Source organism: Akebia trifoliata, chromosome 10, assembly GCF_017979445.1.
Source record: "Akebia trifoliata isolate Shusen 1 chromosome 10, ASM1797944v1, whole genome shotgun sequence".
NCBI lineage: Eukaryota > Viridiplantae > Streptophyta > Magnoliopsida > Ranunculales > Lardizabalaceae > Akebia > Akebia trifoliata.
Window position 1 is genome coordinate 25,814,990 of NC_141384.1, and position 27,236 is coordinate 25,842,225.

The 27,236-nt window shown below is 35.6% G+C and overlaps 2 protein-coding genes across 2 annotated transcripts; both read left to right on the forward strand.

Annotated features, from left to right (window-relative positions):
• Window positions 1–20,461: 20,461 nt before the first annotated feature.
• On the forward strand, window positions 20,462–21,493 carry LOC147393445 (uncharacterized). Its single transcript, XM_086455122.1, has 2 exons — window positions 20,462–20,711; window positions 20,793–21,493. Exons 1-2 carry the CDS (start codon window positions 20,462–20,464, stop codon window positions 21,491–21,493), a joined length of 951 nt encoding a protein of 316 aa, XP_086311248.1.
• Window positions 21,494–21,620: 127 nt separating this feature from the next.
• On the forward strand, window positions 21,621–22,046 carry LOC147393446 (uncharacterized). The gene has a single exon (XM_086455123.1). It carries the CDS (start codon window positions 21,621–21,623, stop codon window positions 22,044–22,046), a length of 426 nt encoding a protein of 141 aa, XP_086311249.1.
• The last annotated feature ends 5,190 nt before the right edge of the window (window positions 22,047–27,236 follow it).

The following is a 27,236-nucleotide window of genomic DNA, read 5'->3' on the forward strand; positions in this document are numbered from 1 at the left end:
TTTGTGGCATTTAAAATCATGTTTTGATGTCAAAGGGTTATAAAGGACAAAATTCTATTCTTTAAAACAAAAAGAAAAAAGAAAAAAAAGGAGTTTGTTTCACCATTTAATTTTAGTTTTATATTTGAGAGTTTGGTAGCCATCCCCATTTCAACACCTACGATCAAGATAAAAATGATTTTTATTTTCAAACTTTTTTCTTTTTAATCTAAGTATTTCCATGAAAAATACATATGTTGTTGGATTGTAATTTTAATAATTTATGTTGGTCCAAATACCATTAGTAAGATTTGAAATCTTACTAAGTTAGTCATGGTAGCATCAGTCACAAAAAAGTTTGCCAACGGAGTTTTCTTTAAATAAAAAATAGGTCTGCCCGGAAAATCTCTCTTGAATCAACTCTGAAAGTCTGTCCTTTTATATTAATGGCCATTTTTTGAGGAATTAAGAATCCCTCAAGGCTCATACTGCTCTCTTTGGGGGTATTTCATAATTATGAGTCGCGATACAGCACGGTGTCCCGTTCCTCAGAGCCTAATAACACGCCCAGCCCAACCTGCAGCTACCAATTTAGTAATATACATAGAGTTTATAGTTAGATGTATGAGTTTATAATAAATAAAAAAATTAATTAATGACAATATATTATAAAATAATAAGTTGATTCTCACATGGAATGATTTTTTCAACTAAAATGGAGATTGGACCTTTTATTTTAACTATAAGAATATCAAATGGGTCGAAATGATGTTAAAATGTACATGAGTTTATTTTTCTATTTTTATAAAAATCTGAATATCAACCACAGTGTCGTCTGGATCCACTAGGGCCGGGTTTGAGCTTAGTCGATTTAGACTGGATGATAGGGGCTGGGTACAATGCTTGTGTAAAGTACATATCTTTGGGGCCAGCCTAATTAGAGCAGATCTATTTTTTTCAACTTGCCTATTAACAGCCTTACAATTACCAAATTCATTTTGGGATGAAAATTTACTTTGGAATCGCTTCCAAACACGACCCGAATAAGTAAAAGTAGATTTGAAGCACATTTTACTACAAAGTACAACCATGTATCTGGGTGAATGGGATGGAGAAGAATTCTCCCAAGTGCAACACTGGTAATAGATATAATTCCTATTGCCCATATAATTGATTTTCCTTGAGAATGTAATGTTTAACTGACATAGATATTAATGGGATTAGAGGATGACCCCAACATTATCCTTATCCATCATATATATATTATCATTCCAACAACTAGTGTCAGCAACAAAGACATATGGGTGGCATTCAGAGGCCCTAAAGAGAGCCAAACATTTTTTAAAATAGGGGTTAGAAGTTTCGGAATGGGCTGATTTTTTGTGAGGATGATCTCTATGGTGAAGAGATCATCCTCATAAAAAAATCAGCTCATTCCAAAACTTTGAACATTAATTTACAAGTTGAATGATCGAGGACCGTCCGATTTTTGTAAACCACCTTTGATGGGGTTTGGAATGAGCTGATTTTTGGTGAGGATGATCTCGTCATCATAGAGATCATCCTTACCGAAAATCAGCCCATTCCAAAATTTCTAACCCATACATTGAAAAAATGTTTGACTTTCTTTAGGGCCTCTATATATATGATCAAGATCCGTATACACATAAAACTACAACGTGTTTTGTCTTATATGGGCAAAAAGATTTGGAATGAGCTGATTTTTTGTGAGGATGATCTCTATGGTGAGGAGATCATCCTTGCCAAAAATCAGCTAATTCTAGAACTTCTAGCCCCACGTTTACAAGTTAAAGAATTCTGGACTGTCCATTTTTTGTAAACCACTTTTGATTGGGTTAGACGTTTCGGAATGAGCTGGCTTTTGGCAAGGATAATCCCCTCACACATAAAAAATCAGCCCATTCTGAACCTTTTTGCATATATAAGACAAAAACGTTGTAACTTTATGAGTAACTTTATGTGTATATGGATCCTGACCCATAAAAAAAATATTAAATCATAATAAAATGGATTATTGGAAATTGTTTCGTGATGTTTTTCTACCATTCTTTCAAGGGGAGTTGATCCTCTATAGCATATTGATCCCTTATAGTAAGTACTGATGTAGGACAAGTTGTTGAAGAATTCATGGAACGTTTGGATCGTGAAAAGTCTAAATGTAAGACATAAGCCCACAGACTTGGAGGGGTGATGGATTCAAAATCATTTGAGAAGACCCATATTTGAATGAAAACGTTGAGATCGTCAAGATCAATGCTTTGCGACCAAGTTTGCATCAAAGTTATATATTTATATTTCGATCTGATTACATAAATATTCTCATGTCACAAATACCCACTTATCCTCTCAACCCAATTGTTCTCAATTTTTATCTATTTCTTTCTTTCAATTACAATGGTTGGCGAAGAAGAGAAAGGAGTTGAGAGTTGAGATTATATTTGATAATTATTGGATCCCATATGATAACTTATTGGATCATATAAAATCCAATAATATTATGAAAAGGTCATTGTCCAATTAAATTTGACTCCATAAAATATGGATATTCATTGTATGTAGACATATTTGCTAGGGATCTACTGCAATTGAGCATCCCAAGAATATAGGGTGCAACCATGATTTCTTCTACATTAGGACAACTAAGATCATTATAGGCTTTAAAAATTTGTGTGGAGGTAATAATGGCGGATTTTTTTTTTCACTATTGTTATCTATCATAAAAGCATATATAAATCCTTATAATTTTTAAAAATTCTTGTAGGGGAATGGAGGAATCAGATTTGTGGGGGTTTCTCGAATCTCCTACTCTCTTCGAGATCTATATTGCTGATGATGATCTTCAAATTATGTGTTGACTTTATGCTATCTTCTTCTCTAACTGGACTTTATCTTTTCGGTCTTCTTCTCTGTTGGTCTCACCTGAAAAGACATCGGTGTGTTGTCGACCAAAGGGCCTCTGATGATTAAGTTAGAACTTGAGAAAATTGTAAAGTAAGGAGAAGACATTTAGAAATAAAGTAGTATACTATGTTCTTACTTATCTTGAGGTGGTAAAAGTCTTTTTATTTATAGAATTTTACTCATTTAATCAGAGATTGTAACCTCTTCCCATGATATCTATCATTGATGGCCTATGATCTCATTAAGACCCATTTTCTCCTCTCATAATAACTTTAAAATATTACTATCTAGGCTCATAATGACTTTCAAGCTTTACTTTCTAGACTTCCGTAACTAACAAAAGAAATGACTTTTACTCTATAGTCAATTCAACTCAGTGACTGTTCAATTTATCGAGTTGACTCAGTCGAGTTATGTGTCTATAATTCTATTAGATACCATGTGTATTTTACCTTGGTGGTAGACCATATTGTAATGACCTTTGCTATTTGGGTAGTTTTATGATGATTAGTAATTGTATTTTGTTATGTTGTTACTCGGGTAGTTTCACACAATTCCCTTAATATATCAATCCCTTAGACTAGTAGTAGTAACATGTAAAACCCCAAGTTTTCGATTTGTATCTCGAGGAAAAATAAATAGTTGAATTTAAAAAAAAAAATCCTAAAAGTGAGACTTAAGGTAAAACTATAAGATTTTGTTCTCGTCATTTTTAATGAAATCTGACCTCACCATTGGATTCAAAATAGTCGAAAACATACTTTAGCCTATAAGCACTTTCAAATGAGAGTCTGAACAGAAAAGTTTCAAAATCATCGATTTTTGAGTTAGACCAGGCTAAAATAATGACTTTTTGCTAGAATAAGAATTTTTAAAATTCGATTACACCATTGTGTTCCTAATGAAAAATTATTAAAAATGGACTATTTACTTGTCATTTTTGGAGCCTAGAAAGTTGAATTTTCGTTAAAAACGAAAACGATGTCAATTTTAGGGTCCTATTGGGCCAAAAAAGTAAATTTTTGTTATAGATATAATTTGTAAAATTTGACTATATGATTAGATCCAGAATGAAAAATTAGATAGAATAGAGTTTTCATACGTCACTTTTGAAGTTCGGACAGTCAAGTTATTGTCGAACGAAAAATAGGTAAAATACCGATTTCGTCCCGTACTCATATAAATAAAATTTTTTAATCCAAAATATTATTCATAATCAATTTCGTCCAAAAACCAACCGTGGTTTTTTAAAAAATTTTTTTTTTTTTCAAATTTTCAACCTCAGATTCATCGCGAAGGAGTTGCCGTCGACTTTCGATGTAGAAGGAAAAAAAGGTTTGTAGCCTCGACATCTACAAAATCTACTCAATATCTTTTCGTTTCATCTTCTCTTTCACTTCGTATCATCAAAAATCAGTTGTATACATATACGGGGATTTCGAAACTTCGACCCTAAATTTCGTTTATTTTGAGGCTAAACCGTCCTCCATCGCAAAAGGGAGAAAGGACGACAGTATTGAAATTTTCGAAACCACCGGGTTAGATTAAAAAAATCAGCCACCTTGAAGTTCGATCCACCTCAATTTTCTTGTCGATCCTCTCGATTTCCACGCACGAGCTTCGAAGTTGTAATGTGTTTCCAAAAATATAGAATTCTTTTTGTTATTTCAAATTCACGCTAGAATTTGTATATTTAATATGTTTAATTACATTTTATAAAAAAATATATGTGGGTAGGATATTTCACCGGGTTATTTCCACCAGTTGGGTTCTGTGTACTGCTCGGACCCTGTTTTGATATAAGTTTTATAATTTTCCAATGTTATTGATAAAAAAATAAATTTAATAATTGAAAAAAAATGATTTAATATTCAATGAACTCATATTGAGTTGATGAATATAAGAAAGTGAATATCTTGTTCGACAGATTAAAAATTGTGAAAATTGAAAAAAAATGGGATGAAACAATAAAATGTAAGAAGCACACCTGAGGAGTGATGTCTGCATTTTATATTGTAATGTTGTGTGTATGTTGGTGAAGGGATATCCATGGATAATAATTGGTTGTATGTTTATTTAAATTCTGTTGGCGCAAAGGCTCCAAGTTCTATTATTTATTTTAGGCTGGGTAGCCACAGTTGGATGATAGGAAACTGGATATCTATTGTCAACCTTGTATTAGTAATTTCTCTTTTATTTTCAATTGAAAATAATATATATATATATATATATATATATATATATAGTTATTTTGTGAGTTGTTAAAAAGTCTGTGAATGTCTAAACGAATAATGCGTCATATCATCCGGAGTTGTGTATTATCCTGGGATGTACGGTAGGGACCACCAAGCTCATACGTGGTATGAGATGCATATGAGAGTGGAGTTACAATTGGAATTCAGGTATATTCCTCTCTATTTTTACCAGTGAACTTGTAATGTAAAGGTGGTCGTATACAAATGATTTGTATATTTGGGAATCACATGCACGCCTGACATGCATAGACGAAGATGATTAGTCAGCAATTATTAATAATCTATAGTAGTCGAACGTTCTGACACATCGAAAAGAGACCCATTGCTTACGGTTACGTAAAACAGTCAACTTGAATCGAATAAATGGTCCTGCAAGTGTGGTAAATAACGACCAGTCACAAAATCAGGAATTAATACTTTATTATGAAACATCATGTCCCGACTGGAAACGATCCAGTCGTGAATTCCAACCCTCTAATTTCATTACTTCACCATTATGTATTATGTATCTGTTGTCTTATTTTGATATATAAAATGAAATACATGTTTAATGTTTCCATTTGATCAATTAGATTTGTATAAAAAGAAAATGTTATAGTGGGTATTGTTGATTGATATAATGCGAGTTTTAAAATGTTTTGTTGCTTATCCCTAGCTATATGAACTAGTTAATCGTAGTTTCTTCTATAAAATTTTTTATATTTTAAAATGATTTAGTATGTTTATTCGTTAATTTTAGGAGAGGTTATTGGCAGAAATTGTTTGCTTCTCTACTGGGTAACTATTGTTATTCACCATTTCCTTTTCCATTTTTTTAGTTTCAGATTTAGAGCTTAGCGAGGCAAGTATAGAGCACGAGTGAGAATCATCTGGTGGGTAAGATAAACAAACAGAGTTCATCACCTGGTCAGTATTGGGGCTATACCCCCTAGTGATGTCAATTTGTCTAGGAGTATTATAAATTTTGTATTGAGCATTAAGACTTTTATTAGAGTGAGGAATATTTGTATAATCTTGTATTTTGATTATCCTTTCGTACTCTGATCTACCGTATGTTATTAGATGTATATAGGCTTCTTCTTGTATTATATTTTGTAGGTATATATGTAGGATAATGTATGTCGTTTATCAAGATTAGGTTGAACGCCTTGGAATGCTAACATAAATAGAGGAGACCATGCCGAAATTTCGAAACGCCACCTAGTGTCTTTAGATCTGACATGGGATTTTGTGTTAGCGTTTGGTGGGACGCCACATAACAACTATTGAGCAAGGATATGAGAAGAAGAATAAGTAGCAGCAACATAACTTGTTGGGCAAGGGCAAGAGAATAATAATAAGTAGTAAAAGTAGTTGCTCCTAGGCATGCGCATGAGAAGAAGAAGTAGCAAAAGTAGTTGCTGCTAGGCAGGAGCAAGAGAAGAAGATAAGTATTTGCAGTAGTTGCTGCTTGCTCGAACTTGGCAAAATCACTTTAGTGTTTGAAAGAAGGGTCAAATGATGTAGCGATGGGTCAATTCCTTGAGGAGGTCAAACCTTTTTCAGATGAAAATAGTAAAGGGTCGGCTCTTTGAGGAGTCCAAACCTCTTTCGGATGAGAATAACAAAAGGTCGATTCCTAAAGAGGTCAAACCTCTTTCAGATGAAAATACCTAGGGGTTTGAGGATACAGAACCATCTTATAGTGAAGTAGTTAAAGGGATCGACTCTAATAGAGTGGGCAGACCTTCTTGGGGTTGGACGATTTGAAGGCGTCGATTCCAATAGGGAGGCCTAACCTCTTTGAGGTTTGGAAAAGTGAAAGGGTTGGCTCCAATAGGGAAGTCGAATCTCATTGAGGTTTAAAAGAGTGAAGGGGTTGGCTCCAATAAGGAGGTCGAACTTCCTTGAGATTTAGAAGAGTGAAGGGGTCGACCAATATAGAAGTCGATTGGAGTATGGGTCGGACCCATTGTATGTTTGTTTAAGTTGGAATGGGTTAAATCGGATCCGAATGCCTACATTTAGCAATTTTACTAATCACAACGAGTATGATTTTTTTGGTTCCTATAGGATTCATCTTGCCACCTTCAGATGTTGATAAAGCTTTGCACGGTGTGATATCTTTTTTTCAAATTAAGCCAAATATGGAAAAATGCTATGTGTTCTAATTAGTGCTTTTGTTCATTAAGTTTTTTTTTTTTTTTTTTGTCTTTCTTTTCTGTGAAAAAAATGGCAAGTATAAAGTTATATAAAATTTCCCCACATTTTCTATTAAGATGTAGAGTTAAAATAACTAAAACGTATTTCAATTCTTAACTCCATATCTACCACTTTAAGTACTCTCAACATCAAGCAATAAATGACGTACTATGTAAGTGAGTGGTTGATGTGTATGGCACAATGTCATGTATACATTAATTATAAAAAAAACTAAACGTATAGAAGCATCGTCACTTTTGGATAGGTAATGCCGTGGATTTATAGTTCAACTGGTTGACATATACAACTTCAAGGTCATGGGTTCAAGTCTTACCCATTTTTAAATAATAAAAATCACCAACAGACATCGACAGTAAGGTTGCAGCATAGGTAGGTTGGATCGGATTGATGATATTAAGGAACATACATCTTTACCATTATAATGAGAGAAGACGGAGTAAAAGTGGTTTGACACCAAAATTTGGATTCCTAAGATGCCTCACCTTAACATTTAAACTTAATATAATTTATGTCATTTTAGTAAAAAATAAAGAAAATTACAACGCCACATCCCTAGAATCATGTTGGTTAGTATTCAAAATTACAAAAATATCTTTTTTTACTATGTAATTTTCAAAATCACTTTTTAATCAATATTTTAAATTACAAACAAGTCATTTAGAGACGTGCAACGTGTTTGCACATGACACCTTCTAGTATATTATAGTAATGTCATTAATGTCAAATTTGGTTGTCAATGGTCAAAGTGTGAATTGGAGAATCTTTTTCTAAGTCAATGAGCTCATTATTAATCATGAGTGAGGAAAATAAGATTAAAGGAAAGATGTAGAACCATAAACTAGTTTTCCTAGGTTAGTGGTCTAAGCCAATGGATTTAATCCATTTCAATTAGTGGACCATGTTAAGGGTAGTTTAAAGATTGTTGAGATAATCCTTTGAGGGGAAGTGAAATGATCTAGACAAGAGTGGGCATTAATAGAGAGGTAGGGATGGTTTTTATGCAAAAGCCCAATCATCGAGAAATTGGTGGGATCTTTGATACCATTTTGGAAGGTTAGCTGTAAAAATGTGTTCAATATGTAATTACCAAATTGTATTGGAAAGGTTCAATAGGTTAAAATTTAGTTTTAAAACAATTCGGCGGGTGAAACTACCCATTATGCCCGAATGGATTTTGTCTTGGTCCAGTGCAATTGTATAGTAAAGAGTTGGTCCAACGACCAACTACACCAATAAATAGGTGATAAAAAAGTTGACGAAATCCAAAAATTTTCTTGTCAGGTTGTTGATATGTAATTTTAAAATTTTGTAGTAATAAGCATGCAACCAACCTATCCTTATGATATAATAGAACATGAGTAAAATATTATTATCTGTTGGACTAGGATTCGACCGTTCGATTAATTTACTTTATTTCTTCATTTTAATCTGATGATCAAAATCATTTAATATCATTTCGAGTAATTTACGTTCAACTGTCCCAAACAAATGTATCAAAACATGATATTTTGAAGAATTTCTCAGGAAAATTAGTTTAGTGATGTGGAATTTATTGAATTGTGATAGAATTTTTTGGTAGGGATGTTTTGGTAAGGTTTAATATGCTTTCGTTGAGTATATGCAATTAAACATAACAAAACCAAAAAGGCCATTTACGTACTTATACATTAATGACAATTAATATTTAAGTAGTTGAGACAAGCGAAAAAAGTGTAGATGTGTGAGGTTCAATGGATTTTGACATCATCTACTTGGGTTTAGGAGTTACCACCATTCAAAGAGTTTAAGGTGTGATTAAACACCATAAAAAGGTTTTTAAAAATCTATTTTTTCAGTAAATTTGTGACTTAAATTATGATCTAACCTATGTTGTTAAGGGTAATGAGGTTCAATTCCGAGACAAGGAAGATGTTGGGCATCTTGTCTCACCCACCAAGTTTGGCCAATACTTGGAATTGAAAGTATTTGAAAGTATTGAAAAACAATTGCCATTGAAATTAAATATTCCTTAAGGAATTTATTATGGACTTAGAAAATGGAAGATTACTTCACAAGTGAGGGATTCCTCTCTTCCTAATTAAGCCATTAAAATATAATAAAATTACACTACATTAGTTTGGAATTTAAAGTGTTTGAACATAAAGAAAGTGAGAGATAGAAATGAGATTTGGGTTAACTAATACAAATAGAATTTAATGGTTCTCTTCCCATCTTAATTTTTTTTCCTTATTTCTTCTTCGTGTTTTAAGCCTTCGAAGAGTATGAGTAGTAATTGGGACATAATTTTGGGATGGTAGAAGGAGACAAAAAGAGAATTGGGAAGAAATTTGAAATCCTAAACTTTTTTTCCCATTTGCTTTAGAAAAGTCCTCTATTGATAGGCCTTTAGGAGACCCTTGAAGATGTAAGTGTGAAAGTTTCATAAGTTAAAAATATTCCCAAAAACCTTCAATAAATGACCATGATTGCCCTCAGTAAAATTGTCTTTGATGGTCATTCTCACTTCTTTGAGTTGTACCAGTCATGATTCAAAGGATAAATATGTAAAAACTCACAAGGTCATAGAGGATTCTTTTTGAAGGGTAGGAATGTAATGATCCTTTGAACTTGGTCAAACTTTAGAAAATTTAAGAGCAATTACAAGTAATTAGCAAAAGGAATTTGAGGCTTTTTAGTCAATTGCATTGGATAAACTCTTAACAACTTGAAAATAAGATAATTGCTCTTAGGATTCTAGAGAATTTTTATAGATGGGCAAAATGGTTAAGATTTTTGGATCTTGGTCAAATTGCATAGAATTTAGGAGGAAAGACTTTGGATAAAAAGTATGAGTGATGGATTTAAAGGTCAATTACCTTAATTGAGTCTTAACAAATTATGAATAAGAAGGTAATTGAGACTTTGTGAGGACTAAGGATCAAGATTGGGAGAATTAGACAATTACTAGAAAACTAAGGTTGCAAAATTACTAAAAACTTAATACATTGGCAAAATTGAAAAATACTTGAATTTTCTTAAGGAAAAAATAATTAAAAGAAGGCTTAAGAAGTGATTTCCCTAACAAATCTAGAGTACTCATTCCAAATTTAATTTCCTACAGACTAAACCTTACTTGAGTGAAGGCCAGAGTAAAGTTGTGAAGGACCTTAAGTGAGTGAAGGTTAAGGTAGTTTTATACCCGGACATTAGGTAAGTATAGGTCAAAGCAAATTTTACCCTAACATTAGGTAACTAATGGCTAGAGTAAATTTAAGTTTGGTTGTTGGTTACTAAAGGTCAAGCTTAAATAATTTAAAAAAATATATATTTTAGTTCTTTGAAATAGATCCCATTAGTGAATTCGAAGTCATTCAATTTGCATCCTTTCTCACTGGACTTTGATGAGCTCTTGGACTCGGTTCGGGCAAATTGGGGTGTCTACAAAAGGTTTTATGTTCCTTTCAATCAAATCACAAATTGAGTGGTGGTGATAATGATTAGCAATAAGTAATTAATGACCCCAATAATTAGCTAGGGTAAGATGAGGCTTAGGCTCTTGTAGTTATTGTAGATTTTCATGTCATTGGGAGTAGTTTGGCTCACTCCATGACAATCTTGAATACCATAAGGGCAAGTTTCCATGAGGAATATCCCAAAATATTTGTTCTCTTTCTCCAAATTTACTCTAAAAGATAACAATTAATTTTGAATTTAATCTTTTCTATCTAGGATGATTTCCCCAATTTGAAAAATTTTCAATTAAAAAATATTTATTTTAATAAATTGATTGTAAAAAGGCAAAGAATCAATTTCTTTGGCTACATTCAGGTTCAATAAATTGCCTTTTCATTCAACCATCTAAGGAAAAGGGTTTTGCCCACTAACCCAGGAAACCCAACAAAAGAAAATAAATAAATAAATTGGGTTTGTACATTTCAAATAAATAAAATAAAATAAGTATTTTCACTTCAACTTTTTAAAAATTTTAATCTAAAATTTTATGCGCCTCTTTTATTTAAGAAGATCATAGTTGTTTTGGGGGCGGGGGTAAATGGGCCGGGCCCCACTCCGTTGGGGTCCACATTGATACCCCCTAAGTCGTTGGTTGATGGGGCTCTAAGGGTGTGGGGGAATTTATGAGCACTCCAAATGTGTCGAAGCACTTCTACTCCACCACCTCACTTTTTTTTCCTAAAAAAGAGTCTCCTTGTTCGTCTCTCTCCTATCAAGACTTCTATAATTTAAAGCAACATAACAAACACGAGTCTCGTTAATAATGCTAAAAAACAAGGCATTCTCAAGAATATATATATAGAGAGAGAGAGAGGATGGCGTTCCTACGACCCCCATTACGACTCACCGTTTGTTTTATATGGACAAAAATGTTTGGAATGGGCTGATTTTTTGTGAGCATGATCTCTGTGATGAGGGGATCATCCTGGCAAAAAAGCATCCTATTCCAAAACTTCTAACCCCATCAAAATTGATTTACAAAAATTGGGCGGTCTAAAATTTTTCAACTTGTAAACATTGGGCTAGAAGTTTCATAATGAGCTGATTTTTGGCAAGAATGATCTCCTCACCATAGAGATCATCCTCACAAAAAATCAGCCCATTCCAAACATTTTTGCCCATATAAGACAAAGCAGTGAGTCGTAATGGGGGTCTATGATATATATATATGGGTGGGGTTCTGTAGACACATAAAGCTACTCATAAAGCTACAACGTTTTTGTCTTATGGAATGAGATGATTTTTTGTGAGGATGATCTCTGTTGTGAGGGGATCATCCTTGCAAAAAATCATTTCATTCCAAAACTTATAACCCCATCAAAAGTGATTTACAAAAATTGGACGGCCTAAAATTTTTCAACTTTTAAACATGAGATTAGAAGTTTCATAATAGACTTATTTTTGGCAGGGATGATCTCTTCACCATAGAGATCATCCTTACAAAAAATCAGCCCATTCCAAACATTTTTGCCCATATAAGACAAAACACGTTGTAGCTTTATGAGTAGCTTTATGTGTATACGGATCCTAATCCTATATATATATATATATGGGTCAGGTTCAAGGACCATATGAGAAAACATATGAGAAAACTTTCGTTTTTCAAAGTAAGGGTTAGAGGTTTTGGATTGAGCTGATTTTTTGCAAGGATGGTCACTATGATGAGAAGATCATCCTCACAAAAAATCAGCTCAATCAGAAACTTCTAAATCCATCAAAAGTGATTTACAAATTTGTGATAAAAATTGGTAAAAAATCGACGGTCCACATTCTAAATCACTTTTAATGGGGTTAGAAGTTTCAGATTGGGCTGATTTGTTTTTTGGATGATCTTTCCATCATAGAGATCATCCTCACAAAAAATCAGCTCAATCCAAAATTTCTAACCCATATTTTAAAATTTTATTTACCGTCGAAAGTTTTCTCATATGTTTTCTCATATGGCCCTTGAACCTGACCCTATATATATATTATATATATATATAATATATATATATAATATATATATATATTATATATATATATATATATATATATATTTTGTGGGTTGTTGGTTTGATTGAGAGCTACCAATATTTGAAAATCACAGCCAACAAAGGAATTAAGAGTGATAAAAATAAAAATAAAAACAAAAACAAAAATTAGGGGTGTCAATGGTTCTGTTATTAAGGAACTTAGAACCATAACAATTACATTTTTTCAGTTTCGTTCTTGGTTCCAAAATAAGTAGAATCGGAATTAGAACCACTAAAAAACACGAGCGGATTCAATTCTTAAAAATGAATGAAAAACTAAATAATTTAAATCATTATAATTGTTTTTTCTTTTAAAAAAATCAACATATATATTATGTACAAAGTATCAATTTAATTATAATTTGTTCCACTAAAGATAAAGAGTTAATGTTTTTTTTTTTTTTTTTCTTTCAAATATTAAAATTCATCTTTTCTACAAGTAATAATCTTTTAGAAGAGATGATACATTTTAAGCTCTAATGCATATTTTGTATGAAAAATTGAAGAAATCTATATAATACACATGAATTTTAAAATATAAGAAAACCTTAAATCATGTATAGTATATAAAAGGACAAAATAAATCGGTTCTGGGTACTTGCCGGTATACATTGGATAAAACCTCACAGTTATTATTTCTATCGGTTTGGTTTCATTTTAGACCCAATTCTAATGGGTTCCAATAAAAGGGGAATCGGAACTGGTGTATTAGTAGGATTGTCAATGGACTAGGTAGGACTACAAATGACCCAGCGCTAATCAGGCCACAAATTCCTAATCCATGCCAGCCCATCTAACGTGAGGGTTGGGCCACTTGATGGGCCTAGTAAAGCTACAATATTCCCATCCCTTACAGGCCAAGCCAGGACAAGATCCAGACCATACTATCTAAAGTAACCCAGTATGAATTTGCTTAATCAATCCTACATAACTTAGAACAATACGTTTGTTACAATGATTAGAGCTAGTGTATGCCACTATCTCATGCTTCAAGCTTAAACTGCAACGCCAACTAAACTAGAGATGTCTTTCAATGGCACCAAGCCATGACCTCAAACTTGCCAAATTTGTCAGATTGTGATCGGGCCTTTGTTCGATCTGTTTAGGCCAATTCATGTTTATTACAAATTTCAACATTTTGGTTCCCTATATTTGTTTCTTCTCTAGGATGTGAAAAGATTTTGGATGATTTAGACATTTCCCAGCTAGGGCAGTCAATGGGTACCCATTTAACCGGAACAAAACCAAAAACTCATTAATTTTAGAATTGGAAACAAAACCAATATATTTAACAGTTTCAATTCTGGTTCCTTTTGGAACCTAACGGTAATTGACCCATTTACAACCCTAATCTCACCAAGTTTTGGTGATATATTTAAGAACAAAACTCTTTGGAAAACCTATGAGGTAGAATTGGGTCAAAGATCAATCTTGATAAATTCATGGAAAGAAAAGAGTTAATGTTAATCAAATGCAAATGATGAGGAGTATCTTGTTTGTTTTTTCAAAGAGTTATGCTGGGGTGACACAAACGGAGACACAAAGGTGACAAAATGATGGGGTGTCGCGCACATTACCGTAGATGCTTTTCTGCGAGATACGAGTAAAAAGCATCTGCAGTTATGTGTGTAGGCACCAAAAATTTTTGAGGAGGCCTTTACAAATTTTATAAATAAAAGTCCCTAATTTTATTAATGGACCTCAAATCCAAATCGAGTCCATTAAATGGGAATGTGCCTCTTACAAGCCTGGGTTTTGGGATTTTCGCAGATAAAGCCCATGATCTAAATAAAAATCAAGTGATCCATACATTAAATATTGGGCCCTACACCCAAACAAAGGAGTTCGGCCCAATAATGATCCATAAAATCTTTAAAATTGGATTTTGGACAAAAGCTATATACGTTATCATCATTATTTTTGTACTTGATTGTTAATCAGAGGAAATACTGAGATCTGTATCTACTTTTCATCAAAAATCAATAAAATCATTTGCGATTATATTTCATGAATCTTGAGGTAGATCCGTAGAAGTTTATTGTCGACAAATTTCTGGCACGCTCGGTGGGACGATCTCAATCTCTCATCTTTCAATCAATTGTAAGAATATCAACTAAAGCATCGATGACATCTCGCAACATCAACACTATCGCATCTGCTGTTACTGAGAAAGGTAAGAAAATCCTTTCTTCCAATCTTGAATCTGATCAGGTTATTAGTCGCGATCATCATATGACACGAACAATGACAAAGACTGGTGGAATCAAGCTAGTGGAGCCTCTCCAGCATCACTCCAAGAAACGTGCCACAAAAACAGCACTTACCACGAAGGAATCGTGGGCGGACGTGGTAGAAGACGACTTGTCAATTCTGGATCTGATTCGAAGTCTAGCGAGGGATCGTCTGGATCTTTATCGATCACTTCTTCGTCACAAATTCACACATCCATCAGAGCAGTGATGACAGCTGGAGCGCTAACGATGGAGGAACAAGTTGTTCAGATGGTAGACACCATCAACAAGTTAACAAAAGCGATAGAAGACAAAGATATTCAAATTGCAACTCTCGTCAGTCGTTTGGAGCAAAAAGACAAAGATAATGAATCGAGTGCTGGACCCTCACGTCCTCTAGGATTCACCCCCAAAGCATATGCGGCTCCGTACGCAGAAGAACAACGAGCAGACTATTCTGGTTCATGAAAAGCTACTTGTGATCCACTACAGGGGTCTGTTGCTTCGCTTTCCGTTCAACAGCTACAAGCAATGATTACTGACACCATTCGTGCTCAGTATGGGGGCATGCCACAGTCCTCATTGGTTTACTCCAAACCTTACACTCAACACATCGAACAAATGCGTCTTCCAACGGGATATCAATCGCCAAAATTCCAACAATTCGAGGGAAAAGGCTACCCAAAGCAACATATTGCCCATTTCATCAAAACTTGCAATAACGCCGGTACATTCGGTGACTTCATGGTGAAACAATTTGTTCACTCCCTCCGTGGTAATGCATTTTATTGGTATACCGACTTGGAACTCAATTCAATAGATAGTTGGGATCAAATTGAAAGAGTGTCCTTCGACCGCTTCTACAGCATTAAAAGAACAGTAAGTATGGTGGAGCTCGCTGCCGTCAAACAAAGGAAGGATGAACCAGTCATCGAGTACATAGAACGATGGATAAATCTTTCCCTCAACTACATGGATCGACTTTCCCAATCTTCTGCTATCGAGATGTGTGTTCAAGGGATGCACTGGCAACTCCTTTACATCTTGAAAAGAATCAAGCCACACACTTTCAAAAAGCTAGCTACTCAAGCCCACGACATGGAGTAAAGTATAGCTATGCATTAGACTCCACGACCAAGCGAGCCTCGAAAACAAGAAAAGAAGGATGGCAAGTCTTTCAAAACTAAAGAAGTCTTGTCTACCACTACCAGCAAACCTGTCAAGATCACAGGTAAAAGGAGAGAAGATCAGCCACGAGCTGATTCAATACAAGAAAAAGGAAAAGCTTAGAAAACTCTCAAAGAGCTTGAGGCAAAAGAATACCTTTTTCCTAATGCTGACGTCTTGGGTATGTTCGAAGAGTTGTTGAAATTAAAGCTCATTGAACTTCCAATGCTCAAATGACTCGAGGAAGTAGGTTGCGACAATGATCTGAAATATTGTCGCTATCATAGGGTGATTAGTCACGCAATTGAAAAATGTTTCGTCTTCAAAGAGAAGATTATGGATTTGGCATGTCAAGGGAAAATTAAACTTGACTTTGTCGAAAATGTTACTACTTCCAACATGACCTCTGTCACTTTTGGATCTTTTGATCCAATACTCTTGACAAGTCAATATGCTACGCAGAATTCATCTCCTCAGATCACTAAAGTTTTACCTAAACCATCACAACTCATATCCGTACATTCCGATGTTGAAAAGTCTCATCCCACGCTGGGGGCAAGGCCAAATCAAAGAAAAATCATCACATTTCTCACTTCACTTCAACAAGGACCACAATTTCATCCGACTTCAAATTCAAAGTCGAGTATCTCACAGTCTACTTCAGTTGGTGACGAAGGGTGGACAGTTGTCACTCGTCGAAAAAGACGTCATACATACGTGTCGACTCTTTTTACTCCAAAGCCAAAGAGAAATAGAAGAAAGTCAAAACTAAGTACAGGGTCAAAGAAACGAAAGAGAGCAACAAAGAAGAAGACTTTCCGAGTTTCGCCCGCAGACATCCTTCAGCAACCTCCTCGTGTGCCAGTCACACTTCTAGAATTCTTACCCAAGAAGCTCTTAAAGGAAGTCTGCACGATTTCATGTCATCAAGTGGAAGTAGAAATGCTAGAAGATGATGTCGGTGATAGGTCCGAAGAACATCCTACTACTTCCAGTAATAGAGATCAACGACTTGAGAAATACAATAACACCTTGGAAATAGAAGATTCGCAAGTCAACTTGGATTTGTCCAGTGAATTCCAAAAAGTTCAGCTTACTTCAAAGCAAAGCTCAACTGATTCAAAATAGGAAGTTCAACCTGACATAGATCCACAATAAAACAGTATGTGTATAGCCACAATCACCTTCACTGACGAGGATCTCCAATTAGGGTCTCGACCTCACAATAGGCCTCTTTATGTTATAGGTTATGTGAGGGAAACTAAAATTCAAAGAATCCTCTTGGATTGTGGTTCTGCGATCAACATCATGCCAATTCGTACTATGAAATAATTTGGCATCTCATCGGATCAACTTGCTCGCAATAAGTTGATGATTCAAGGCTTCAACTTAGGAGGTCAAAGAGCGATCGGCACGATAAGAGTCAAGCTCTCTATTGCAGATTTGGAGTCAACAATGCTCTTCCACGTGATTGATTATTAAACTTCATATCACTTGCTTCTCGGTTGACCGTGGTTGCATGAAACTGGGGTAGTACCATCCACGTTACATCAATGCTTCAAGTATTACGAAGATGGTGTGCAGAAGCGTGTAATAGTCGAAGATCAACCGTTTGATAAGGTAGAAACGTATTTTGCAGATGCGAAATTTTATTTTGAAAGGGATGTCATTCAATAAGCACTTCCAGTTTCGGTACCTCCTTCTAGTAAGCAAAAATCCGACAAAGGAAAGCATACTACGAAGGATGCCGAGAAAATTTCTCTTAGTCCTCTGCTTCAAAAAGAACGTAGTAAGAAACAAGAACCAGAAACTCGATAGATCAAGGTGGGTTAATCAATGGTGGACGCGTCATCCACAGTTGTATTGCCAACCCCAATGCTTCGCTACGTACCATAATCGCGACGAAAGCCAGGACAATCACCTTTCGAAGAGATTTCTTTAAAGATCAAGCCTTCTGTCTTTAAAGTCGAATTGGAGATACTAAAAGAAGAGTTAACCCTACCAATTACATCACTTCGGAAATCTTGTCATAAAGACACCCATGAAAAATATTATCCCAGCTACATCAATCACGAACAACATCGCGAAAGGTTGAATTTGAAAGTTAGTTCGGTCCTAAAACTTCAAAGTTATTAGAAATTGCTGGTTACGAAAAAGGTGAACCCGTGCGATTGGGTGAACTACTACCAACTAATCAAATTCATGGTTTAACTACAACACAAGTCAAACTCGTTCGAGTTGGAGAAAAAGTTTCATTCACACGAGCGGGGCTAGGGTATACGCTAGAAGCTCCAATCAGAATTTCTAAGATGAAGATGGCTGCTTAACAACATACTACAGTAGAAATCATTGATGAGTCTATAAAAATACCAGTTCCATGGACATCGATCTTTGATCGAATTGGTGGCCACATCTCGACCACGTCGGTATTTGATCGATTGGGTGCTTTAGATGATCATCATGATGTACAAATTCATAAATCTCGTGCATCTGTTCTATCTAGACTTGGTCAGAATGTTGGAATAAAAATACGAAGAGAATCATGACATCAACCTAAGCAAAAAAATAAACACGTGGAGCATAAAGATAGAAGTGGCTTGCATAACACTATTCCATCTCGTATGAAACGACAAACGACTTTAGAGGTCTCGATATCAAATGCATTGGTTGTGAAGCAACGCACCATCATCCTCACAAATCAAATGAGCAACAGTAGACCTTCAATTGTTGGAATAGACAATTCTAAAGATGTCGTTTCGATAAATCATATTACCATTAAGGAATTCCTTGAAGAAGATTCTACGTCGTCAGATGAAGAACTCAAAAATACTCCACCGATCTTTGAAGAAGGTGGACAAGCCACTGTAGACGACTTGAAATAAATAAATCTTGGAACAATTGAAGAGTCGCGTCCTGCGTTCGTCAGCACTCTTCTAAACCAGCATGAAGAATCCGAGTACCTCAAGTTGCTACAAGAGTACAGAGATGTATTTGCTTGGACTTACAAAAAAATGCCAGGACTTGACCCAAAGATCACTGTTCATCAGCTTGCAGCTAAACACGGAGTTCGCCCAATAAAACAAGCACAACGTCGTTTTCGGCCAGAGTTGATACCACAGATTGAAACAGAGGTCAACAAATTGATAGAAGCTAGCTTCATCCAATAAGTAAAATATCCAACCTGGATTTCCAACATAGTTCCGATAAGAAAGAAGAATGGATAAATTCGAGTATGTGTCGATTTTCGCGACTTGAATAATGCATGTCCAAAAGACGATTTTTCACTCCCAATCATAAAATTTATGGTTGATGCGACTACAAGACATGAAGCCTTGTCTTTCATGGATGGATCTTTTAGTTACAATCAAATTCGAATGTCTTCAAAAGACGAGGAGTTTACGGCTTTTCGTACCCCAAAATGTATATATTGTTACAAAATTATGCCTTTTGGATTTAAGAATGCTGGTGCCACTTACCAGCAAGCTATGCAGAAAATCTTTGATGACATGCTACATGACAAGGTGGAATGTTACGTTGATGACCTAGTAGTAAAGTCCAAGAAAAAAGAAGATCACTTACGACATCTACGTGATACCTTCGATAGATTACGACGGTTCCAACTTAAGATGAATCCATTAAAATGCATTTTTGGAGTTACCTCGGATAAATTTTTGGGATTCATGGTTCGGCATCGCGGTATTGAAATCGATCAAAACAAGATTGAAGTCATTCAAAAGATGCCGGCACCAAAGAACATTCATGAACTCAAAAGTCTACAAGACCGACTTGCTTACATTCGTAGGTTCATTTCAAACTTTGCTAGGCGTTGTCATCCCTTCAGTCGATTGTTGAAGAAATATATATCATTTGAATGGGATGAAGCTTGTGAGAATGCTCTGAAAAGCATCAAGGAGTATCTTCTCAAGCCTCTTGTTCTTTCTGCACAATTCCTGAAAGGCCACTGATTCTCTATATTAGTGCACAAGAAATGTCACTAGGAGCATTATTGGCTCAAGAAAATGATGAAAAAAAAGGTGCAATCTACTACTTGAGTCGAAATCTTGTTGGAGGAGAAGTAAACTATTCACCCATCGAGAAGACATGTTTAGCGTTCATCTTTGCCACAAAGAAACTCTGGCACTACATGTTATCGCACACAATCTGACTCACTACGCGAGCTGATTCACTCAAGTACATCATGACAAGGCCAGTCTTGTCAGGAAGACTAGCTAAATGGACCTTTCTTTTATTAGAATTTGAGATTATTTACATCCCTCAAAAGGCTGGAAAAGGACAGGCGTTAGTCGATTTTCTTGCTGGTCATCCTATTCCGACTGAATGGGAATTGTCTCACGACTTGCCCAACGAAAAAGTATTCTTTATTGATGTGCTTCCAGCTTGGATAATGTTCTTTGATGGCGCAACTAGAAGAGATGGAGCGGGGGCAGGTGCAATTTTTATCACCCCATAAAATGAAGTATTACCATTCTCGTTTGCCTTGACGAAGCTATGTTCAAACAATGTTGCAGAATACCAATCTCTGATCATTGATTTAGAACTCGGGCTGGAGATGAAGTTACACCAACTCTATGTGTATGGGGACTCACAACTTGTCATTAACCAACTCTCAACAGAGTATGATGTTCGAAAGCATGAGTTAGTGCCTTATCACTACTATGCTGTACAACTGGTAAGACAATTCGAAGACGTCATCATTAAGCATATACCAAGAGCTGAAAACAAGCAAGCTGACGCTTTAGCTAGTCTTGCTGCACATTTGGCTATGCAAGAAGGAAAGACAATGAGTATCTCTATCTGCAATAGGTGGGTATTACCTCCTTTGATAGATGAAAATTATGAGTTTCACGAAGCAAACGCTGTCGAAATAGCCGAAGTCAAAGATTGGAGACAGCTACTTATTGACTATCTACAGCATGAGAAACTGCTAAACGACCTAAAACACAAAATCGAAATACGTCGTAGGGCACCTCGATTTTTATATTTCAACAATAAGTTATATCGTCGCTCTTTCGACGATATCTTAATGAGATGTCTTGGAGATGATGAAATCCGAGATGCTTTAGAAGAAGTACACTCTGGAGTATGCGATTCACATCAGTCAGGGCTGAAACTCCATAAAGACAACATGTTTATATCCTTGTTGCAACAAATTACTTTTCTAAGTGGACTGAAGCAGTTCCCCTTTGAGAGGTTAAGAAAGAAACGGTAGTCGACTTTATCAAAAATAATATCGTCTTCCGTTACGGCATTCCATGATATATCATGATAGATAATGGAAAATCTTTTAGCAATACACTAATGGATCAATTCTACATGAAGTTTAATATTAAGCAGAGATGTTCTACAACGCTGCAGCAAATGGACTTGCCAAAGCATTCAACAAAACTCTTTGTAAGTTTCTTAAGAAGGTGGTTTCAAAATTGAAAAATGATTGGCATGAACGAATTGGGAAAGCATTGTGGGCATACAGAACCTCAAACCGCACCTCCACACAAGCCACACCTTACTCATTGATTTATGGAGTTGAAGCTGTTCTCCATTTGGAACGTCAGATACCTTCCCTAAGGATTGCGATCCAAGAAGGTCTGACCTGCAATGAGAATGCTAAGTTACGTCTAGCTAAACTTGAAGCGTTGGACGAAAAGAGATTGGAAGCACAACAACGGTTAGAATGTTACCAAGCCCGTTTGTCGCGTGCATTCAATAAGAAAGTTCAACCACGTTCTTTTCAAGTTGGCGATTTAGTTCTCGCTGTACAATGACCAATCATCCTCTCACATCGTTCTGGAAAGAAGTTTGATCCAAAATGGGATGGGCCTCATGTAGTGAAAGAAGTATACACTAATGGTGCATATCTGCTTGTAACACTAGAAGGATTACGTCTTGGCCCAATCAATGGAAAATTTTTCAAACGATACTATGCTTGAAAGAATGATGCTCCCCAGCATGAGCCTAAACTGTTTGACAATGCTCCCTAGCACGAGCCTAAACTGTTTGACAATACTCCCCAACACGAGCCTAAATTGTTTAACAATGCTCCCCAGCATGAGCTTAAACTGTGTGATTATGCTTCTCGGCACGAACCTAAACTGTTTGATATTGCTCCTCGGCACGAGCCTAAACTGTTTAGCAATGCTCATTATCGTACGAGATTAAACTACATGATACTCCTGACCCGTATGAGTTAAAATTGTGAACGGTCCAAAAAAAAAAGAATTGAGCTCGCTAGATTGAAAACCCGAGAAAGCGATATAGGCAAAACTTAGAGCATTATTATTTGAACTACATTATGGTTTGATCCCATTTTGGGTACATAGGCAGCCTGTAAAGTTACTTCAAGTTCAACCACATCAACAAAAAAAATATAATATACTCGTATAAGGAAATAAGGGAATTTTATTAATTTCAAATGAAATAAACAATGTTATAATTTCCCAAGTCCGATATAGTAAAATAAAAAATAAAAAATAAAAAATAAAAAAAAATAAGCTTAATATAAAGAAGTAAGGTTCCAAAACTTCTTCTTCAAAGACTCTCTTTTTGCTTCACAAGCAGTTATTTCATCATCATCAATGATTGGAGCATTAGATAGACGAGTACACTTCGCTTCAACAGTAAGTAGAGGCTCCTCCTCTTCCTAAACTTGAGTACTAAGAAATTCTTTAGAAGCAGCGACTTGTAGTAGCATTTCTCTGATCTGAGTCAACTCGATTTCTAACTCAACTTCTCGTTTAGTCAGTTCAACTTCTTTCTCTTTAACTTCAGTCAATTGTGTACGAAAACTATCTATTGATTGACGTTTTAGCTGAATTTCCTGATCTAAGACAAATAACTGAAGATCCCTATCATCTGCTGACAAAGATGATAAAGCCTTCTTTCATCTTGAAAGATACGCCTCTACTCCAGTTATAAGCGATTCGAAGAAATTCGCAAAAGGCATAGGATCAAGTCTGAAAGCATCCTTGAGAGAAGAGATAATGGTAGGCATATGAAGTGATTGCTACTCTCTTAGGTTGGAAAAGCCAATATTGAGCATCAACTCAACTCTAGATTGAAGGAATTTATCACGAGCTTTATGTAATGCTTGTTGAACGCATAAGTCGATGTCACTATCATGTAAGGAAGCTTGTCGAGTTTGAGTAGAAACAATAAGCATTCCAGGTGACTTCAGAACAATCACAGATGAGTCAACCAACTTATTAGAAGTAGGTAATGCCAATGTGACAGGAGCTGTATTTGTAGCTGAAGTTGATGGAGTATCATGAGAATTTTGATGAGGACATGAAGAAACCTCATCCCCATCACTCTTTGAGGGATTTTCAGTATCAACCAATTTCGAAATCCCCCTACTAAGATGACTGACATTCCAAACATCTCCCATACCCGAGAAGGCAGGGATGACTACAAAATTCTCTGAGGCGAATAAATCAGCAATGGAGGGTATATTGGTTGATGATCTTGCGAGAACGATTAAATCACAAAGAGTTATGTATATATATATATATATATATATATATATATATATATATATATATATACATAAGAAACGTGAAATTCGCAACAAAGAAAAAAAGGTGTAAAATTACTTTTCTTAGGAGACACATCATTCTCAACTTCAGCTTCTTGCCTATCTGGAGTCATACTTGTATCTTTAGGCTCAATTTGAGTAACAGGCTTCAAAGAATTCACGGGACTTGATCTATGAACAACTTATTTTACATCTACCCCAAGAATGTTGGCCTGCTCCATTTGAGTAGTCGCTGGCATTGGTAGTAGTTTTTTGAAACGTAATTTCAATCTAGGCTCCGTAATGGCTTGTTGCGTTTCATCAATACGCATATGTTCTATTCTTCTTTTTCGAGAAGGTTTTTTTGTGGCAAGCAAAGTATGATGCGCATCAGGATTTTCAACTCCTTTCTTTTCATCAAAATTGAAGCTTGGAATGAAGATGCTATCCTCAAGAAGGCGGAAATCAAAAGCATCCAAATAAGGCACTACGTTTTGAACCTACCAATCTCTATAACTCTTATCAAATTGTTGGCTCATGTCTAGCACTTTTGGAGGAACAAAAAAGTTGACTCGACTTTTGGTCTGAGTCAAAGAAAACCATAAACTGTATAACTCTATCCCATCCACAGATCTTATGAAGGGAATCAGAGTTCCAGGAATACTTTGACGAAAGCCTTGTTGACGAGCAAACCTGTGAGGGCTATAGATTTCCACCTCGAAAACATTACCATATCGAAACATTACAAATCCAGGACGACAGCTTATCACGAAAGCTTGAACTTCAGAAGGATCATCACCATCATCAGTTCGTATCCTTCTATGACCTTTTGGCGGTCAAATCTCCTCAGGATGCCATTTAAAATCACTAGAATCCATGGCGATGATCACATCTCTCACATCTTTAGCACTATCTTCCCAATAAAAGTATGAGTTGGAAATACCAGTTGTGCGAACTAAATACGGAGGTCCAAAGTCAGCATCAATGCTACCAAATACTTCTTAAAGAAAATGAAGTCCAACTCACCCAAATAAGTAATAAAGGGAATAATAACTCGTAGAAGCACTTACAACTTTTTGTGTTTTCATACCCCAATAGGTCTGAGTTAGACCTTTATACAGACAACACAGAAGTAGAGGTACCAAGCTGAACGTAGTACCTCGGGCCATCAATGCTGCTGCCTTGAAAGTGCCTGGATAAATAAGATCAAGAACAAAATGACACAACCACAAAGAAAGGTATGCAGCTATCATAGCTTCATCCTCAACATTCTGATTTGCAAAAAAATCGAGCTTGATAAATGGATTTTCTCCTTCTTTACGACATCTTTTAGCCAAAGTAACTCGAGAGGAAAAAGGTCTTCGTAATTTTGTTCTGGGATGCTGACGGTAACTACGATCAAAGTAAAATGATTTTGCCATTTCTTTGTACTCTACCGTCAAATGAGGATTATAAATTCGTTCAGCTTTGGTGTACCAAAAATCAAGCCATTCATTATGGCTAACACAATCACTCCATTTTTCAAAAATCAGTAAAGCATATGTCTTGAACAGATACTGGCAAGTAAGGGGAAGCCTTGGAATACCGTTGCAACCCATGAGTTCATCGAAATTGAGTACCACTTCTTCATAATACTCACTCGTGATAGAAAGCCCAGAAATCTTTTGCATTTCCCATAAAGAAATTTCAACTTCCCCATGACCCGTCACAAAAGTGTTAGTCTCGGGACACCAAAACTCACATAAAATCCGATACATGCCATTGGGATGACTGTACTCTTTACTAGCTGCAAATATAGCTTCACCAAGGGAAACTGTTGACTTTTTGCTCTGTAGTTTATGACTCACATCCAAACTCCAGTCCCAAAAATCACTGAGATATCGAATGTCACCTCGAGGTTCAATATCTGAACTCCATTGAGTAAAACGTTGTTTGATTTTCTGTGCCAAAATAGCCTGTGGACAATTACAAGTTTGGTCATGATGTGGAGGATGACATAAAGATGGCTGACGCTATGTATCAATCTCATCTCTAGGGAGTAAGTCAGTTGTTGGAGGATATTCACTTAAAGCAATCATATCAAGTGATACGTTCCTTTCTGTATCCTATGCCTTCAAAGGACCGGTTATCGGTGTGTGCACAACAAGCTTCAACTCTATAGATGAAATGTTTCCTCCTCTTGAATGACCATCTATCATAACATGAGAAAAACAAAGCCATTTTCCCTTTTGAGAAGGATCTGCAGGATCATCTACCCAACCTTCACGCAGATTACAAGGCGAATTCGAACGTGGATAGTCTCCTCCAAATTTTAGGATTTTTCACGATTCTTAAACTCAATTCCTGACGTGGACAGAAAAATACAATACTCTTCGAATTGGAAAAGAATGATGATTATTCGTAAAAGAACTCAAATATGTCAAAATCACTCTGACTTGACTAAAAAAATGACATCAAGGACGTGCTATCGTCAGTTACACATCCGAGAACACATCCTTGAGGGGGCATTTGTAGGCACCAAAAATTTTTGAGGAGGCCTTTACAAATTGTATAAATAAAAGTCCCTAATTTTATTAATGGACCTCAAATCCAAATCGAGTCCATTAAATGGAAACGTGCCTCTTACAAGCCTGGATTTTAGGATTTTCGCAGATAAAGCCCATGATCTACATAAAAATCAAGTGATCCACACATTAAATATTGGGCCCTACATCCAAACAAAGGAGTTCGGCCCAATAATGATCCATAAAATCCTTAAAATTGGATTTGGACAAATTTAACTTTTTAAATAAATCAATTAGACCTCTTTAAGTTGGGGATATAATTAGAAAACTAAATTACCTTTAAGTCTATAAATACAAGAGACTCTCTCATTGAGAGGGGATCTGGATAACTTTATCTCAGAAGACAAAAGCTCTCCCTCTAGAGAAAAAGAAGCTCTCAAGCCCTCCTCCAAAGACAAAGCAAGGTTCTTCAGAAATCCAAACTTTGACTAAAGAGAAGATCTAGCATAAAATCCTTCTCCAAAAGTCAAGAAAACCTTCTCAGCCGATAATGTGCGAAGTCCGAGGAGAAGAAAATCTACAGAAGCCTCTATAGAAGATCAAACATAAAGCAAAGCCAACGTCAAAGCATCATTCTCAGTCGATAAAGCGCAAAGCTCAGAGAGAAGAAAAGCTACATACGCCATCATCACTATTTTTGTACTTGATTGTTAATCAAAGGAAACATTGAGATCTGTATCTACTTTTCATCAAAAATCAATAAAATCATTTGCGATTATATTTCATGAATCTCGAGGTAGATCCGTAGAAGTTTATTGTCGACAATGTGCACGCCACCACATCATTTTTGTCACGTTTGTGTCATTCCAGCATTTTCTTTTTTCGAAAGAAAGTTACTATTCTCCATATATTTAGGTGTTCCCCTTTCAAAATGTTGAATA

Excerpts from the sequence above, each read along its gene's own strand:
- LOC147393445 (XM_086455122.1), top strand. The coding sequence starts at position 20,462 with ATGACAAGGCCAGTCTTGTCAGGAAGACTAGCTAAATGGACCTTTCTT. Across the intron at positions 20,712-20,792 it reads AAGAGATGGAGCGGGGGCAG|AATACCAATCTCTGATCATT; the intron begins GTGCAATTTTTA and ends ACAATGTTGCAG.
- LOC147393446 (XM_086455123.1), top strand. The coding sequence starts at position 21,621 with ATGTTCTACAACGCTGCAGCAAATGGACTTGCCAAAGCATTCAACAAA.